The 16,048-nt window shown below is 52.7% G+C and overlaps 1 protein-coding gene and 1 non-coding gene across 20 annotated transcripts in view; one reads left to right on the top strand and one right to left on the bottom strand.

Annotated features, from left to right (window-relative positions):
* ATP2B2 (ATPase plasma membrane Ca2+ transporting 2) overlaps positions 1 to 16,048 on the top strand; it is a 381,296-nt gene that overhangs the window by 319,661 nt on the left and 45,587 nt on the right. For 15 of the 19 annotated variants that reach the window (XM_024982981.2, XM_024982980.2, XM_059879840.1 and 12 more), the window contains 4 exons: positions 2,206 to 2,247; positions 3,062 to 3,220; positions 6,009 to 6,223; positions 10,085 to 10,327. In XM_024982981.2, the coding sequence (XP_024838749.1) occupies positions 2,206 to 2,247; positions 3,062 to 3,220; positions 6,009 to 6,223; positions 10,085 to 10,327 (659 nt within the window). The remainder of the gene's footprint in view (positions 1 to 2,205; positions 2,248 to 3,061; positions 3,221 to 6,008; positions 6,224 to 10,084; positions 10,328 to 16,048) is intronic. The other 4 variants (NM_001191245.3, XM_059879841.1, XM_059879838.1 and 1 more) reach the window with 1 other exon arrangement.
* TRNAK-UUU (transfer RNA lysine (anticodon UUU)) lies at positions 8,249 to 8,321 on the bottom strand. The gene has a single exon. It is a non-coding gene; the product is annotated as a tRNA-Lys (tRNA).

Below are 16,048 nucleotides of genomic sequence, written 5' to 3'. Positions count from 1 at the left end.
GAGAGCCCCCAAATGAGCCCTTGCTTCTAAGAAACCGGGCCAGCTGCGCCCAAGTGCCCCCAGGACACGGCTCCCTCCCTCAAACATATGCATTGTTGATTATTTTTCTGGCCACATGATCGCTATGGAAATAAAAGAGGAAATTGCTAGCTTGGTTAATGGGCGCACGTGGGCTATTGCATCTGATAATGTGCAGTGCAAACAAAGGTCCCTCTGTGCCCTCGCACACCAGCTACTGAAGCAGAGTCCTCTGGTGCCTTTTAGCCCAGTTAGTAAAATTACGTTTAAAAATAAAAACAACTGTTGTAGTTCATTCCAATCGGCTCCGAGAAGCCTTCTTCTGTGTTGTTTCTTAATCTGGTAGAAAGGATTTTAGAATAGAGGGATGAGGGCCTTTCTCTTTCAACCCCAGGGCAGGTCACTGACCCTTTGCTAGCAGGCTCAATGGGAACAGCCCAGCACTGTTGCAGAGACCGTATGGAGCTGGCACCCAGCAAGCTGCTGCTTCCCTCTGAGGCAGTCGGTGTAACGTGGATGTGGTGTAGGGACGACAGTGTTTAGAGGGTCGTCAGGATGCTCTGTAAATGACAGCTGCCTCTGAACCTCCCTCAGCCCCAGTTTCCTCGTTGTAAAATGAGAGGGATGAAAGCCCCTCCCGCCCCACCCTACAGGGTACCAGGAAAACTGACAAGACGTGAGACACTTGCAAACGGCCAAACACTGCTGGGCGGGTGGTTCTCACTAAAAGGTAACTTTTAGGTGCTCCGGGAGGCAAGATGACAGCCCCTTGTCACGGAGGTGGAAGCCAAGCTGGGAGCAGTGAAGTCACAGGGCTAGCTTCTCCTGAAACAGCAGCTTCAGGAGCCCAGTCCCACCAGTGCCACGTCAGTGCCCACCCTACCTCAGGCTCAGGGGATGGTGGGTAGCTGCTTTCTCCCAAGGGGGGGCAAAAATGTGCATACACTTTGGGGCCAGCTGTCTGCTCACCTGCAGAGAGCTGGCAGAGCCCCCGCTGAGCGTCCCTCCCCAAGCCGCAGCTTTTTATCTGTGGGTATGATCCGGAGCGCCCCAGTAGGCATGTGGTGAGGACCAGCTGAAATCACGGAGGTCATGTATGGGCCTGGCCCACGAACTGTGAGGACGTCCTTCACGGTGATTATCCAGGAGTGGTGAGGGGTTCAGCAACCTTCTCTGAGTCCTCCTGAGGTGGCCAGCCATCGGGCGAAGCCCAGGGTGAGCCAGGGGACAGGAGGATGCCCCCATCCTTGCAGGACCAGCAGGTGCGGGTAGGTGTCTCATTACCAGGTAGCAGTCACCAATACCTCCCGCCCTGTGAATGCAGCCCACATGCTCTGGGCTGACTTGGGGAGGCAGCCTCCCACGTGGCCCGTTTACAGGGTGGGGAGCCCCAGACTCAGCACTAGACACCATCTGACTGATGGAGCTGAGGGTAGGGGGCACCCAGGGGTTCCCACCAAGCCAACTTCACCTCTCTGCTGTGGCCCGAACTAGGCAACCTCGAGTGACGAGCACACACTTTAGTGGAGGGGTGTGGTGGGGTAGCTTCCCCTCGGGCGCTACGGCATGGCCCCAAACACCTGTGGGTGCCTCCGAGCCCACTGCTGGGAGCCTCTGCACACCCTTTGCCTGAATCACTCTCAGTGAGGCTGAGGGTCGGGGGGAGGGTTGTCCATGTCGTGGCTTCGTCCTCCACCACCAGGAGGAAGAGGAGCTGGAATCATCTCTCCCGGAGCCAGAAGCTAAGGAGCACATTGACCAAACGCCTCCCTGTTCTAGAATCAACCTCTCTCTCTCTCTCTGTTTCCTTTTGCCTCTTCTCAGCCCGCATAAAGCACCAACCAAATTCCAAATTCATCACTGAGAACCTGAGATCTCTTATTCCTTCTGCTTGTGTGGTCCCTTTACCCTAAAGGCTGCTGTCTAATCTGTAAAATACTCATGGCCAACATAACCCCCACGGAAGCCCCCGCTCTACACCCTCAGAGAATCAAGAGAGACCCTGCAGTCCCCGCAGGTTTGCTCTTGCCTGGGGGGCCTCCCCGGCATCCCCGTACTGAGGGCAGAGCCGGCTCGGCCCTCCCCACCCCCCAACTGACATGAACGTCCGTGGCCCTGTTGCGTCTTCATGGTGACCGATGTGTGTTGTCTGTTCTCTGTCGTCTGTTCAAATTCTTTGTCGTGTAGGTAAAATGCAGGATGGCAATGCGGACGCCAGCCAGAGCAAAGGTAACCCTTTTGTATTAACCTGGTCCCTGCGGCCCCTCCCTGCCGGTTCTAGGGGCCACAGCAGAGACAGACGTCTACACCTGTGGGCGCCTGACGTCTCTGGGCGGGGGGGTAGCTGTGATCTCGTGGTACCAGGACAAATGGAAGTGGCACTGTCCTCATGACAGTCCACCCGCAAGCCAGTGTCTCCCCTGCTTTGAGCTGTATCCCCGTTCAGCTGAAGGCTTGAAGCTGGTTCTTCAGGATCTTCAGGGGCCAAGGGGTCGGGCTCCAAGCCCACCAGTCAGGGCTGTGCTGAAGGAGCAGGGTCTTGGAACCCGTGGATGAGGACACACTCCTCCACTTTTCAAGCCGCTTTTGTCCCTTCTGTCTAGTGACTACTCAATATTCCAGCAACACGGCCCAAGGACCAACTGGGCAGAGCCCAAGCCTGTGTCTTGTCTGATGCAGAAAAGCTGAAGAGCCCTTTGGGAAAGGGCTGGTAGACTTGTTCAGGCCCAGAGACACCCCCAGCCCCTTCATGCTGCAAATCCAGGGTGGAGCCGTGTCACTCCGTGCTGTGTTCTGTGGCCCTGGGTCCAGGGTCTCCAGCAGAGAGAGGCCGACCCCCTCATCACACAGAATCTGTGCCGGCCATGCAGGGGGGCTTAGGCGGGGGAGTGAGGCTCTCACCGTGCTCCCCTGGGCAGGGGGCTGGGTGCCGACACCCGCACCCTGCAGGCTAACCTGTGGGTGTGCATGTCTGTGTGTGTGCACGTGTCTGTGTGTGCGTGTGTGTGCGTGTGTACATATGTGTGTGATCTGCTCCCTGCAGCCAAACAGCAGGACGGGGCGGCCGCCATGGAGATGCAGCCCCTCAAGAGTGCCGAGGGGGGAGATGCTGATGACAAGAAGAAGGCCAACATGCACAAGAAGGAGAAGTCGGTGCTGCAGGGCAAGCTCACCAAGCTGGCCGTGCAGATCGGCAAGGCGGGTGAGCGTGCGCCCTGGCGGACGGCATGGGGCTGGGGGGACACAGGGCATGCAGGGGGATCCCCAGGGCAGAGCCCTGCCCCTGGCTGGGCCTTGGCTACCTCATCTGCAAAGAGGGGCTTGCAGGAGACCCACCCTTGTCAGCCACGGCAACCAGTCTGAGTCCTGATATAGCAGGCACCTCAGCTGGCACTTAGGCGCAAGAGTGAAGCCTGGGCTCTGGGAGCAGCCTGCCTGCATTCTCGTTGAGCTCCAGCTCTGAGGTCTTGAGCAAGTACCTTCACCAAGCTCTGAGCCTCCACTCCCAGTCTGTGGACTTGGGCTCCTGTAGCCCCCACTTCACAGGTTGCTGTGAGGAGTAAAGGAGATTATTTACACGTACAGGCAAGGGTGGTGGCTGGATGTGGACAGACCCTGTAGGAGTTGGCCAGGCAGGCTTTATCCTGAGGACATTGGGAGCCCTGGAGGAGGTGTGAGCAAGGATGGAGTTGAGCTCTATGATGACCACCCCCAGCTGCCATGCACAGGAAAGATTGGGAAGATCGAGGGCAGTGCTAGGAGCCCAGGGAGAAGCCCCTTGTCTGAGCCCCAACATAAGATGGTTGGATGGCATTGCCAACTCAATGGACATGAGTTTGAGCAAACTCTGGGAGGTAGTGAAGGACAGGAGCCCGGTGTGCTGCAGTCCATGGGGTCGCAAAGACTCAGACACGACTGAACAACAACACGAGCCAGGTTTCCCAACCGAGTTGATAGCTACAGTTGACAGCTGATGACGGCCGTTCTGGCCCCCAAAGCCGAGCCCGACTGCACGGTGAGCCCTGCCCGCCCGACATGGTCTTGGCCTCTCCTCCTGGGTAAGGATATGGCAAACACCACGGCCTCCCCACCTGGCTGCCTGCTCTTCCACGGCTGTCTCCCAGCTCTAATTATAGGCACCGCAGTGTGGAGAAGAGAGGCAAATTGCAGGCTTGGCTGTCTATATTTAAACTCAGGGGCCTGGTGACAGCTCCCGGCTGCCGGGAGCTTGGCATCCCGCCCCTGCGACTGTCAGACGGGGCTCGAGCTGGCTCTTCAACTCCACAGCTGGCAGTGGGGGCGGGCGGCAATGGGTCTGGGGATTTCCTCCATCCCCACCACAGGGAAGGCTCCACGGCAGCGTGGTGCTGGAGGGCAGGGAGCAGAGCCGTGAGAAGCATCCCATGGCCTTCCCTGTCCTGGTTCATCCCCTCCGCCACTCAGTCAGCCCTGCCAGGCGTGGGGCACAGAGTCGCACCCTTCTGGTTCACATCCCACTTCTGCTCCTCTCCTGGGATGGATTCCCTGCAAGCAGAGCCTGAGAGGGGTGGGCACAGGGTTTGGGGAGGGGTGCTCTCACGGGGAGACCTGGAAAGGGTCTGGAATGCCACAGAGCCTAGGAAGACTCAGACTGAGCCGAGGTTTCCGGAGAAATCCCAGGCCCCACCTGATCCCACAGGGAGCTCTGGAGCATGAAAACCTCTACAGGGCCCAACCCGCACTGCAGCAAGGCGGCTGGGCTTCTGGACCCCCACGTCAGCCCCTGGGTATTGGCCATCAGATTGGGCTGGGTGGAACTGCCACGCACTTTTTGACAAGGAGACGCCAGTCTCCTCTGGCAGAGGCTGCAGGTGTGGGCAGCTTCAGCTACACCTGCACAGCACTGAGGTGGATGGGGGTGGTTGGGCACATGGGGCTGGCAAGAGGGATCTGGGTGAATAGCTACCTGCAGGTACTAATTCGACAGTGCCTCCCTGGCCTGTGGCCTCGGGCACATCACTTCCCTTCCCTGCTGTTGTTCAGTCACCCAGTTGTGTCCAACTCTGTGACTCCATGGACTGCAGCACGCCAGGCTTCCCTGTCCTTCACTATCTCCCGGAGTTTGCTCAGACTCATGTCCATTGAGTCAGTGATGCCATCCAAACATCTCATCCTCTGTTGCCCCTTCTCCTCCTGCCTTCAATCTTTCCCAGCATGGTGATCTTTTCCAATGATTCGGCTCTTCGCGTCAGGTTACCAAAGTATTGGAGCTTTAGCATCAGTCCTTCCAATGAATATTCAGGACTGATTTCCTGTAGGATTTACTGGTTTGATCTCCTTGCAGTCCAAGGGACTCTCAAGAGTCTTCTCCAGCACCACAATTCGAAAGCATAAATCCTTCGGTGCTCAGCCTTCTTTACGGTCCAGCTCTCACATCCATACGTGACCACGGGAGTTATCCTCTTAGTGTATTTGTTTGTTTCTTGTTTGTGTCCTCCTCTAGAATCTCAGCTTCCCAAGGGCAGGGACTCTGTCTCTTTACTACCTCGTCCCTTGTTCCTAGAATAGGAAACAGTGTGTGCCTGAATGAAGGAGGAAATAGGTGGTGCTCTCTGTACATCCTGCAGTGCGAGAGCACCGTGCTACTGCTGCTGCTGCCAAGTCGCTTCAGTCGTGTCCGACTCTGTGCTAGCATTCCTTATTCGCATGCTCACTCAGCACCTGTTGTATGTTCAACACTGTACCCGGCAATTTACATCCATTCATTGTATTTGATTCTTATAAAACCACATGGGATAAATACACATCCCCACTGTACAGAGGAGGAAACTGAGGCTCTTTGAGGATCAAGCACTTGCCCCAAGGCCACCAGGTTGAGCTGGCATGTGAGCTAGGGCCTGCCTGACCCCAGAGCCCTTGGAGCCAAGGGTTGGCTGGGTCCACATCTCCCTTCCCAGGGCCCCTTGCCCCCAGGAGGGCCCCTGACAGGCTTCCTCCCCGCCGTGTCACAGGCCTGGTGATGTCAGCCATCACGGTGATCATCCTGGTGCTCTACTTCACCGTGGACACCTTCGTGGTCAACAAGAAGCCGTGGCTCCCTGAGTGCACACCTGTCTACGTGCAGTACTTCGTCAAGTTCTTCATCATCGGTGTGACGGTGCTGGTGGTCGCCGTGCCCGAGGGGCTCCCTCTGGCCGTCACCATCTCCCTGGCCTACTCGGTGAAGGTGAGGAGTGGGGAGCAGGACAGGCCGGCTGATGCCACCTAGCTGGGAGTCTGAGGGGTGGCTGGCAGGGCCAGTGCCGGGGGCTGCGAGGAGAGCTAAACAGAAAGGAGTGGGCACGTTGGAAGCTCAGAGAGAGAGGCTGCATCTGGGAGCCCCAAACTCACAGGCCTCCAGGAGAGCCGCACCCTGGCCAAGGGGACAGCCGTTATTCAGCCCAGCCAGGTGTCCCCTTGTAGTGATGGGGCCCAGTGTTGCCAGATATTCACATTTTTCTACGAGAAGCCAGAAAGCTGGACTTCATATAAGCCCTCCTGACTTTTAAACACTGACAATCAACTCAGGTCTGAACAGTAAATTAGACGCAGGTATTCCCTGTACGGTTGTGTCCGACTGTTTGCGACCCCATAAACTGTAGCCCGCCAGACTCCTCTGTCTATATGGGATTCTCCAGGCAAGAATACTGGAGTGGGTAGCCATTTCCTTCTCCAGGGGATCTTCCCCACCCAGAGATGGAACCCGGGTCTCCTGCATTGCAGGCAGAGTCTTTACCATCTGAGCCACCAGGGAAGCCAGACCCACACTCATCCCTTCCCATCAAATGTTGGCTGGAGTGTGGTCATCACACAGCTGTAGGCCCCACTTAGCCACAGTACTTGTGGGACTAAGCTTGGAGTTTGCTTCCTCAAGTTCGAAAGAGATAAGCCTAAAATAAAAAGGATGTCTGGTTTTAAGAAAGCCCCTCCTCTCAAGAGATGGGCTAAAAATAGGAGGTCTTAAAAGTAGTTCAATAAAGGGCTCGTGCTTAGTCGTTCAATTGTGCCCAAGTCTTTTGCAGCCCCCTGGACTGAAGCCCGCCTGTCTCCTCTGTCCATGGGATTTCCCAGGGAGGAATACTGGAGTGGGTTGCCATTTCCTGCTCCAGGGGATCTTCCTAACCCAGGGATTGGACTCATGTCTCCTGGCAGGCGGATTCTTTACCACTGAGCCAGCAGGGAAGCCAATAAAGGGCAAGTGGGCCCAGGAGTGCCTTGGGTCTGGGGGTGCTCCTGAGTGCCACCCTGATAACAGAGCCCCACGTTCCCCTGCTCCCAGGCCCGTGGCCATGGGCAGAGCCCAAACACGGGGGTGTGGGGGCTGGCATCATCTCGTGAGCACAGGTGTCTGACCCTCTTGGGGGCACTTGCAAGCCAGGCTCATCCCCAGATCCCCACACCTCATTCCTCATCTTGCCTCAGCCCAATGATTGCCCCACCTCGATGGGCAGGGCCCTGTGCTCCTGTTTCCCAGGGCCCCTAGGCCAGGATGTGCCTGCGAGAGCAGAGGCCAGGGCTGTTTATAAACAAGGCATTCACTCTGAGTCGTTGGCAGAGCCGACCGAGGGCATGGTCAGTTTCCAAGTTGGGATTTGGGCTTGGCTGGCCGATGTAATTTCATACAGAAAAGAGCTCTCAGGGCAGTGCCAGGAAGTGGCAGGTCTGTGTAAAAGGACACCGTCCTTATCGTCTCCTTGTTTTGGGGTTCTCTAAGAAACTCCATCCCACAAACCAAAGCCCAAACAGATCACAACACAAGGCTGATCCGGGGGCCTGAGGATGGAGACCTCGTGCTGCTATGAGTCTGGACCCCACCCCACCCAGTGGGGACCCAGGTCCCCTTAAAGGTCATAAATGGTGTCGGGGGGTCCACTTACAGACCTTGTTGCCTCTACACCTGTGGTCTGTGTCTCCAGCACCTGTGCCTTCAGCTGCCTTAGGTAGTGTTACTTATACAGTCACTTGATAAACTGAGTACAGCCCCCGCCCGCCACCCAGGAGAGAGGCAAACTCTCCACTTTCTGAGCCTGGACCTACCCCTTGGCCGTGTGTGCTCAGTCGTGTCTGACTCTTTGTGACCCCATGGACTGTAGCCCACCAGGCTCCTCTGTCCATGGGATGTCTCTCAGGCAAGAATACAGAGGGGGTCTTCCTTATCTGGGGAGATGGATTCTTTACCACTGAGCCACCAGGGAATCCCCACAAAAGCAAGTGCCAGAACAAGGACTTGAACCCTGGACCCTCAGATTAAAAGTCTGATGCTCTACTGACTGAGCTATCCAGGGTCCACCGTCCAAAGAACAGTGGTGACACTTAGACCCTCACTGTGCAATAGAGATGTGACATATGGATGAGGTTAAACTTCCTAGCAGCTGCATGAAAAAGACAAAACAGAAAGAAACAGGTAGAAATCATTTTAATACTGTACATTATTGAACCTAATATGTCCAAGTTATTATCAAGCCTACATGTAATATTTAATAATACACAAATGATTGGTGAGATTTTTACATTTCTTTTCATAATCAGCCTTCAAACCTGGATGTGAAATTTACTCTTGTAGCACATTTCACGGGCTTCCCTGGTAGCTCAGATAGTAAAGAATCTGCCTACAGTGCAGAGGACCAGGGTTTGATCCCTGGGTTCGGAAGATACCCTGGATAAGGAAATGGCAACCCACTCCAGTATTCTCACCTGGAAAATCCCTGGACAGCGGAGCCTGGTAGTTTACAGTCTGTGGGGTCGCAAAGAGTCAGACACGACTTAGCAACTAAACAACAGCAGCAAATGATAAGAGAAGCTGCAGGAGCACTGAATTCTACCAATATTCATTTTTTAGGAACATGACCTGCTATTAAAATTATTCTAGGGACTTCCCTGGCAGCTCAGTGGTTAAGACTCTGTGCTTCCAATGCAGAGGCGAAGGTTCGAATCCTTGGTCAGGAAAATAAGATCCCACACGTCGCATAGCCAAAAACATTTTTTTAATTATTCTAATTGCACTCTTTTTTACCCTTGTTATAAACAGTTATAATGAGGAGCAAGAAAAATGGAATCAGATCCCTAGGCTCAGACTAGAACATCTGACTCAGCCTTCAGCTAAATCCGCCTTTTCACATGTGTTCTTGCCAGTAGGGTCACTGTGTCAGGAGGACCTGCAGTTAAGAGTGGTGGTTCCTTAAGAATCACTTTATTTGCATTATTTGCTTGAGAACCTGGAAGAAGCTAGGAGTGTGATGCTGGGAGGAGAGAAAAGAAGGTGAATATAAGGCAATTAATAGTTGTAGAGTAGGATTTCATTTTTGTTCTAAATTTAAAGAGAAAAGATATTGTTATGTAAGATACTTCAGTGCTCGATGGTAGAATTATGACTGACTTGTTTTTTCATGCGTATCTATATTTAAAAGAAATTTGTGATTTTTATTATGCAAGTTATAGTATGTAGTCATTGTAGGAAAATGGAAGCTGTAGATTTTTCAAAGGAGGCAATAACAATCTCCTATAAATGTCTCTCTCAGAAACGATGACACTAATAATTTTGTTTTTTCCCCATAGTCTCCTATGTCTATTAACACATATATAACTTACACTTCTTCACTTCTCATGAAACCAAAGTGACCGTGAAAACCATGCACCAGTGAAAGATGGTACCTTTGGAAAAGAAAAAACCCATAATCAAATTAAGAACTTATTTCTGTTAGGATGTAAAAGGAAAGTACCTGAAGTGCTCAAAGAGGACCCAGCCTTCATTTATCATCCTTTTCACTATCTTTTCCATAAAGAATACAGACTACATCCGTAATTCAAATTAATAAAGTCAACTAATCAACTCTTTTAAATGGCTCAAGTAATGTAAAAGGAGAAAGAGAAAGTGCTGTACACAAAAAAGGAACCCAGATGCCAGACGCTCTTGAAACCCAGATCCTTTGCCCAGGAGTGAAGCAGAGGGGCAGTTGTGCCTCATTTACTGAGTGTTTACATGGTGCCCTCACTCCCAGCCCCCAGCTCCCTCTCCTCACTGTCCCGTCTCCCCTGCCCCCTCCTGCAGAAAATGATGAAAGACAACAACCTGGTCCGCCACCTGGACGCCTGCGAGACCATGGGCAACGCCACGGCCATCTGCTCGGACAAGACAGGCACCCTCACCACCAATCGCATGACGGTGGTGCAGGCCTACGTGGGCGACATCCACTACAAGGAGATCCCCGACCCCAGCTCCATCAATGCCAAGACCATGGAGCTGCTGGTCCATGCCATCGCCATCAACAGCGCCTACACCACCAAGATTCTGGTGAGTGGGGAGGCGTCCAGGGGGTGATGCAGGAGCACCTGGCTGGCAGAGCAGAGCGATTCGTAATTTTAAATCCTGCTGATGTATTTTGGGTGGTCAGATAGTAAGCAGTTGTTTCTCTTTGACCCAGCTATGATGCTTGTGTGTGCGTGTGCTAAGTCACTTTAGTCGTGTCTGACTCTTTGCAACCCTATGGACTGTAGCCTGCCAGGCTCCTCTGTCCATGGGATTCTCCAGGCAAGAATGCTGGAGTGGGTTGCCGTGCCTTCCTCCAGGGGATCTTCCTGACCCAGGGATCAAATCCACTTCTCTTATGTCTCTGAAGTTGGCAGGCGAGTTCTTTGCCACTAACACCGCCTGAAGCCCCAAAAGTGAAAGTGTTAGTCACTCAGTGGTGTCTGACTCTTTGTGGCTCCAAGGACTGTTAACCCGCCAGGCTCTTCAGTCCATGGGATTCTCCAGGCAAGAATACTGGAGGGGGTAGCCATTGCCTTCTTCAGGGGATCTTCCTGACCCAGGGATCAAACCCAGGTCTCCTGCATTACAAGAAGATTCATTACCATCTGAGCCACCCATGGGGGGTGGTGGGGGAGATGACTGTTAATTGTGTTTTTTAGATCCTATCATTTCCCTCTCTACAAAAAAAAAAAAAAAATCTTTTTATTAGTTAGTTTCTGCTATATAATGACTCCAAAACATAGTGGCTCAAAAGCAAGCTGTGTCTGTAGCTCACAGTTCTGTGAGGTGGGAGCTCAGGCCGGGCTCAGCTGGCGGACGCATTCCCTTGTGCATCCACCCTGGGTCACGCGCACAGCTCTGCTGATCTTGGCAGGACTGTAGGCTGATCTGGGATGACCTCAGCTGGCATGGCTCATCTCTGCTCTGTGTGGTCCCACCTCCTCCATCAGGCTCGGCTGGGCACTTCACGTCATTTTGCCGCGTACTATTGGCCAACACACGTCGAGAGCCCTGTCCAGATTCAAGGAGCAGGGAAATAGACCCCAGTGTCACATTGCAAAGGGCATGGATTCAGAGAGGGGACTCACTGTGGCCATTTACAGAGCCTACCACCAGCGACAGTGTAGTTATTAGTGATAGTAGGGGCATTACTAGTTTTAATAAGAAAAAAAAAAACGCTCATATTCCTGTCTCAGCCACCTAGAGTCATCATGCTAGAATCCCTGTTTGGTTCAGAAGCACAGGTTGCTGTTTTGTAATTAACCAACATTTGAGTGAAGAGAAATACAGACCGGTCCATCCAGAGTTCTGTCGGCTCCCAGATGCAGGACATTCCTGCAGAGCGAGTGTCTGAGAGGACAGCTGAGCTTTTTTGCCTGCCCTGCCAATGTGCCCTGGCCCTGACCCCTCCTTCTGCCCCTGAGCCAGCCTGAACCTTCTGGATCAGACTGGGTTGCAGAGTGCCAGAGAGTGAGTCAGCGGCCGGCCGAGGGCTGAGGGCTGGGGGCGGAGGGGGTGGGGGTGCGTTTGCTGGAGGGAGGCAGATTCTGCCTCCAGACACTGGGGCTGCAAGAACTGTCCCGTCCACTGTGGCTGAGCAGCTGCCCCATCAGCCCAGAGCTGCAGGAGGGCTGGGGAAGCAGCCCTGACAGGAGGAGAAAGTAGGTCGGGAGAAAGCGTGCAGATGGGTGACAGAGAATGCTGGGGGTGGGGGAGGGGGGCGATGCCAGAGATGACGGCGTTTTTGTCTCCTTCCACCCCTCCCCCCACCTCCCAGCCCCGATCTGGGAATCAAGGGAGGTGGGGCGAGGCTTTATTCTGTTCCTCAGGCCTTCCTAAAATAACCAAGATGCCGTTAATGATCTCGTCCTGTAGATGTTGCAGAGAAGGGAACAGGGCAATTCCCAGAGCAGGCTTCGGGTGGTGGGGGCGGCTGTGTGGGCAGAGCCCTGCAAAATGGGCTTGGATGAAGATGTATGTTATGCAATTACAGTTAAAAAAGGAGTTCTGGGATCTGCCAGGAGGGGCCACAGAACATCTCTGCAGCAAGAAGGCTCTATTAGGCAGTGTTTCACAGTGCCAGTGGCAGAGCCACAGTTCATTTCCAGATGTGGTTAACTAGATGGTATCCAGTGGCTTCAAGGACAGGGGTCCTCAAGTCCACCTAGGGGAAAGGGGTATTAACTGCCAAGACTGGAGAGAGCTCAGGGACCCGGGAACTGGGATTCTTGGTTTGTAAATAGACCAAGTCTCTGACCTCTCAAGCACCAGTGTCCCCTTCTGTGCCTTGAAACCTTGCGCCTCTCTTTCTGGGGCTTCCTTGAAAGAACCCTGGCTGTTCTCCTTTCTGTGAGCTAATAGCCAATCAGTGTGGAAGGGACAGCAGAGGCGCCTGGCATGACTGGATGGTGGTTAAAGCCCACACCCTGGAGCCAGACAGCCTGGGTTCAAATCCCTCACTAGCTGTGTAACTGTGAACAAGTTACTAAGCCTCTCTGTGCCTCAGTTTCCTAGGGGAAATGATAGGATTATTGTGAGGATGAAATGAGTTACTAAGTGGAAAGTGTTTAGCACATATTCAGCACTCAGAGTGATTAGCATTTTTTGTTGTTGTTAGCAGTAAAATCACCCATTTGTAGCCATGCAGAGGCTAATCAATAAATGAATAGACAGCAGAGACATCAAGGTTACAGAAGAAAGGGTTTTGCTCAAAGTTGGTGGCAAAGCCAACTTACAGACACCCTAAAACCAGCTATTAAGTAGGGTGCCCAGATTAGGTTCTTGGTCCTTGAAACCAGTCATGCAGCATCTTTAGTACTGGTTGGTCTCAGGAAGGAAGGCCTGGAACTCAGAGAGTCAGATTCACAGCCAGGACTGTCAGCCATATGGAGAGAAGGGGCTCCCAGGACCTGCCCTTGTAGTCCTAGAGGAATTTTGAGAAGCATCATGGGCTTCTCGGTCCAAAGTGGAAGTCCAGCCACCCTCCAGATCAGGCTGGGAAATCTAGATGTGGAATATCTTTACCACGCAAAAGGAGATGGACAGGAAAGGTGCACAGTGTCCCCACAATATCTACCAGCCTAGACTGGGAAATGAGCCTGGCCTGGGAAACAGATCCTGGCCAAGGTTGTGTTTCCCCCTGCAGGAGGGTGCCGATTCTTCTGTGTCTCATGTGGTCTGATTGCAGGCTGTGTGCTCTGGGACACAGCTGAGTTATCTCTGCTCCCTCCAGTGTAGGCTCTTGGGAAGTACTAGTTGGGCGGGTGACGTACGTGAATTGACTGGTGAATAAATATATGCACACGTAATCAGTGAGATGGGGACTAGGTAGGGAGAGGGATGGATGGACAGATGGAAGATGGATGGAAGGATGGCTGACAGATGAGTAAATGGATGAGCAGGCAGATGGATGAATGAGTGGGTGGTGAATGGACGAGTCTGAATTGATAAGAGGCTCAGGATAGGGCTACCTCCATGGTCTATTTTCCTATTTTTGTGGCAGCAAGAAGTAGGAGTTGGCCCTGGCCCCAGTCTAAGGCCAACACCCAGGCTCTCTTGGTACCTCCAGCATGCCGAGGAAATCTTTTCTGAAAGTGCCCTCAACTCTCTACTCTCCATTGATCCAGAGACTTCCAAAGTAACTAATGGCTGTTATTCTAAAAGATTAAAAAAAAAAAAAAAAACTAGATGCATATTTGCAAGGGTAGTTTGTATAGGTGTAATCTGCATGGATTCACAGACCTTAGGGACCACCTGGTCCAGCCCCCTCACTTTACTCTGAGGCCCAGAAATGGGAAAGGACATGGGCCAAGTCACCCTGTGGGTTTGTGCCATTAGAATCCATGTCTCCTGACTCCCAATCCAGTAAGCAGTTTAGGAGCTTTGGCTCTGAAGTCCAACAGACCAAGGTTCAAACTTCAGCTCCAGCACTTACCACCCATGTGACCCTGAACCAGTTACCTAACCTCTCTAAGCTTTTGCTTTCCAATCTGTTAAATGAGTGTAGAGTTAATCATAATTGCTAGTATTCACTTAGCCAGACAGAATGCTGAGTGCTTAACCCATGTTGGCTTGTATGAAGACTCCATGAAATAGGCAATGTCACATCTCCAACTCGTAAATAAGGACAACGAAGCTGGGAGGAATTAAAGAGCGTGTCCAGAGAAGCTAAAGAACAGGGCCAGGTTTCAAACCCACGTCTGTCCAGTCCAGAGCCTGCACAGCTCACCACCACCACCGCTCCATGTCCAGCTCCTCTGGCTGTATACATGCCTTGAGGCAGTTCCCAGGGCTGCTGTAAGAAGTTCCAGGGCTGCTGTGAGATCAGATAAGAGGATGTATGTGTGGTTTCCAGTGTAGCGCTCGACATGTAGCAGCTACTCCATCCATGTCAGTTATTGCTCTTATTACCTCCTTTATTATTTCTGAGCCTTAGCCTCCATAGCCTGCTCTTCCGGCCACTGTCTAGCTTGACCCTCCACATCCCTTCCAGGTAATCAAGGCATATGACCATTTTCATCTTGCAGCTGAGACAACAGAGCTGCATAAACAGCAGGTGTCCTGACCCAGGTTGCTCCGGACACCAGGTGACAGAGTTGAGCCCAGAGAATTGTGGCGGAGTTGACCAGGCGGGTGAGGAGGCGTTCTGGGCAGGGCCACACAGCCTTGCCAAGGCCCAGAGACCTTTTAGAGATGAGACAGTCTGTGGCCTGGGCATTTCCCAGGGTCAGAGTGATGAGAGGTGAGGCTGAGAAGGCTCAGGCTGAGAAGGCTGAGGGCGAGTTGGGGCAGTAGCAGTTACGCCCTTCATGGCCTTTCTCCTCACAATGCTCAGAATCACCCAGGCACTGGGTGTGAGAGTGGAGGCTGCTGGGGGAGACCAGGAAATGGGACCAGGAGGTCCCTCTCAGGGGGCCAGCCTCAACCACATGCCCCATCCCTTCTGAGGACGCCGGAATTCTCTTCTTTCCACTCCTGTTTCTAATCACTGGCAACTAAACTTGCCCTCTGAGGCAAGCGACATGAATCATCTTTTAGTCAGATATGGCTTCCCTGCCTCAGAAATCCTGGCGCACCCTCAGATTGGCTTTGTCGCCTCTAACTCTCTGAGTGTTGAGACTTCTACTAGCTGCTTCTTCCTGTCGCCCTTCTGCTTCCCAGAGCCGCAGCTGAGCTCTCAGATGGAAATAGCTCCTTCCTCAGACTTTAGAAGTGTGCTTTCTTTTGGGAGAACGTTCTCCTTTTCCGCCCACGTTTATTCTGCGCTCTGAAACCACCCAAGCGGACTTTAATTTTTTTTTATTTTATGAGACCTCTTTTAAAGTAGGTTGACATTACAGTTAACATTTGAATTATTAAAATGAACATGGGCACTTGTGGAGTCAAACTGTTGGAAGTTTATGGCATATATTCTGGTAACATAAACTATTGAAAGAAGAACAAATCTCCTTGGAGTCCCTGAAGTGGTTTTCACTTCAGGGAAGGAGCAGGAAGGATTTTCCTGGCAGGATGGTTTTCCTGAATAAATAAGGCAAACTTCACCACGTAGAGACTTCCTAGGTGGCGCAGTGGTAGAGAATCTGCCTGCCAATGCAGGAGACCCAGGTTTGATCCCTGGTTCGGGATGATCCCCTGGAGAAGGGAATGGCTACCCACTCCAGTATTCTTGCCTGGAGAATCCCACAGACAGAGGAGCCTGGCGGGCTGTAGTGTATAGGGGTCACAAGAGCTGGACACGACTGAACATGCACTCACCTAGTTAGA

The sequence above is a fragment of the Bos taurus genome, chromosome 22 (genome assembly GCF_002263795.3).
Source record: "Bos taurus isolate L1 Dominette 01449 registration number 42190680 breed Hereford chromosome 22, ARS-UCD2.0, whole genome shotgun sequence".
Classification (NCBI taxonomy): Eukaryota; Metazoa; Chordata; class Mammalia; order Artiodactyla; family Bovidae; genus Bos; species Bos taurus.
The sequence above is the reverse complement of the archived record's forward strand: the minus strand, read 5'-3'. Positions and strand labels throughout refer to the sequence as shown.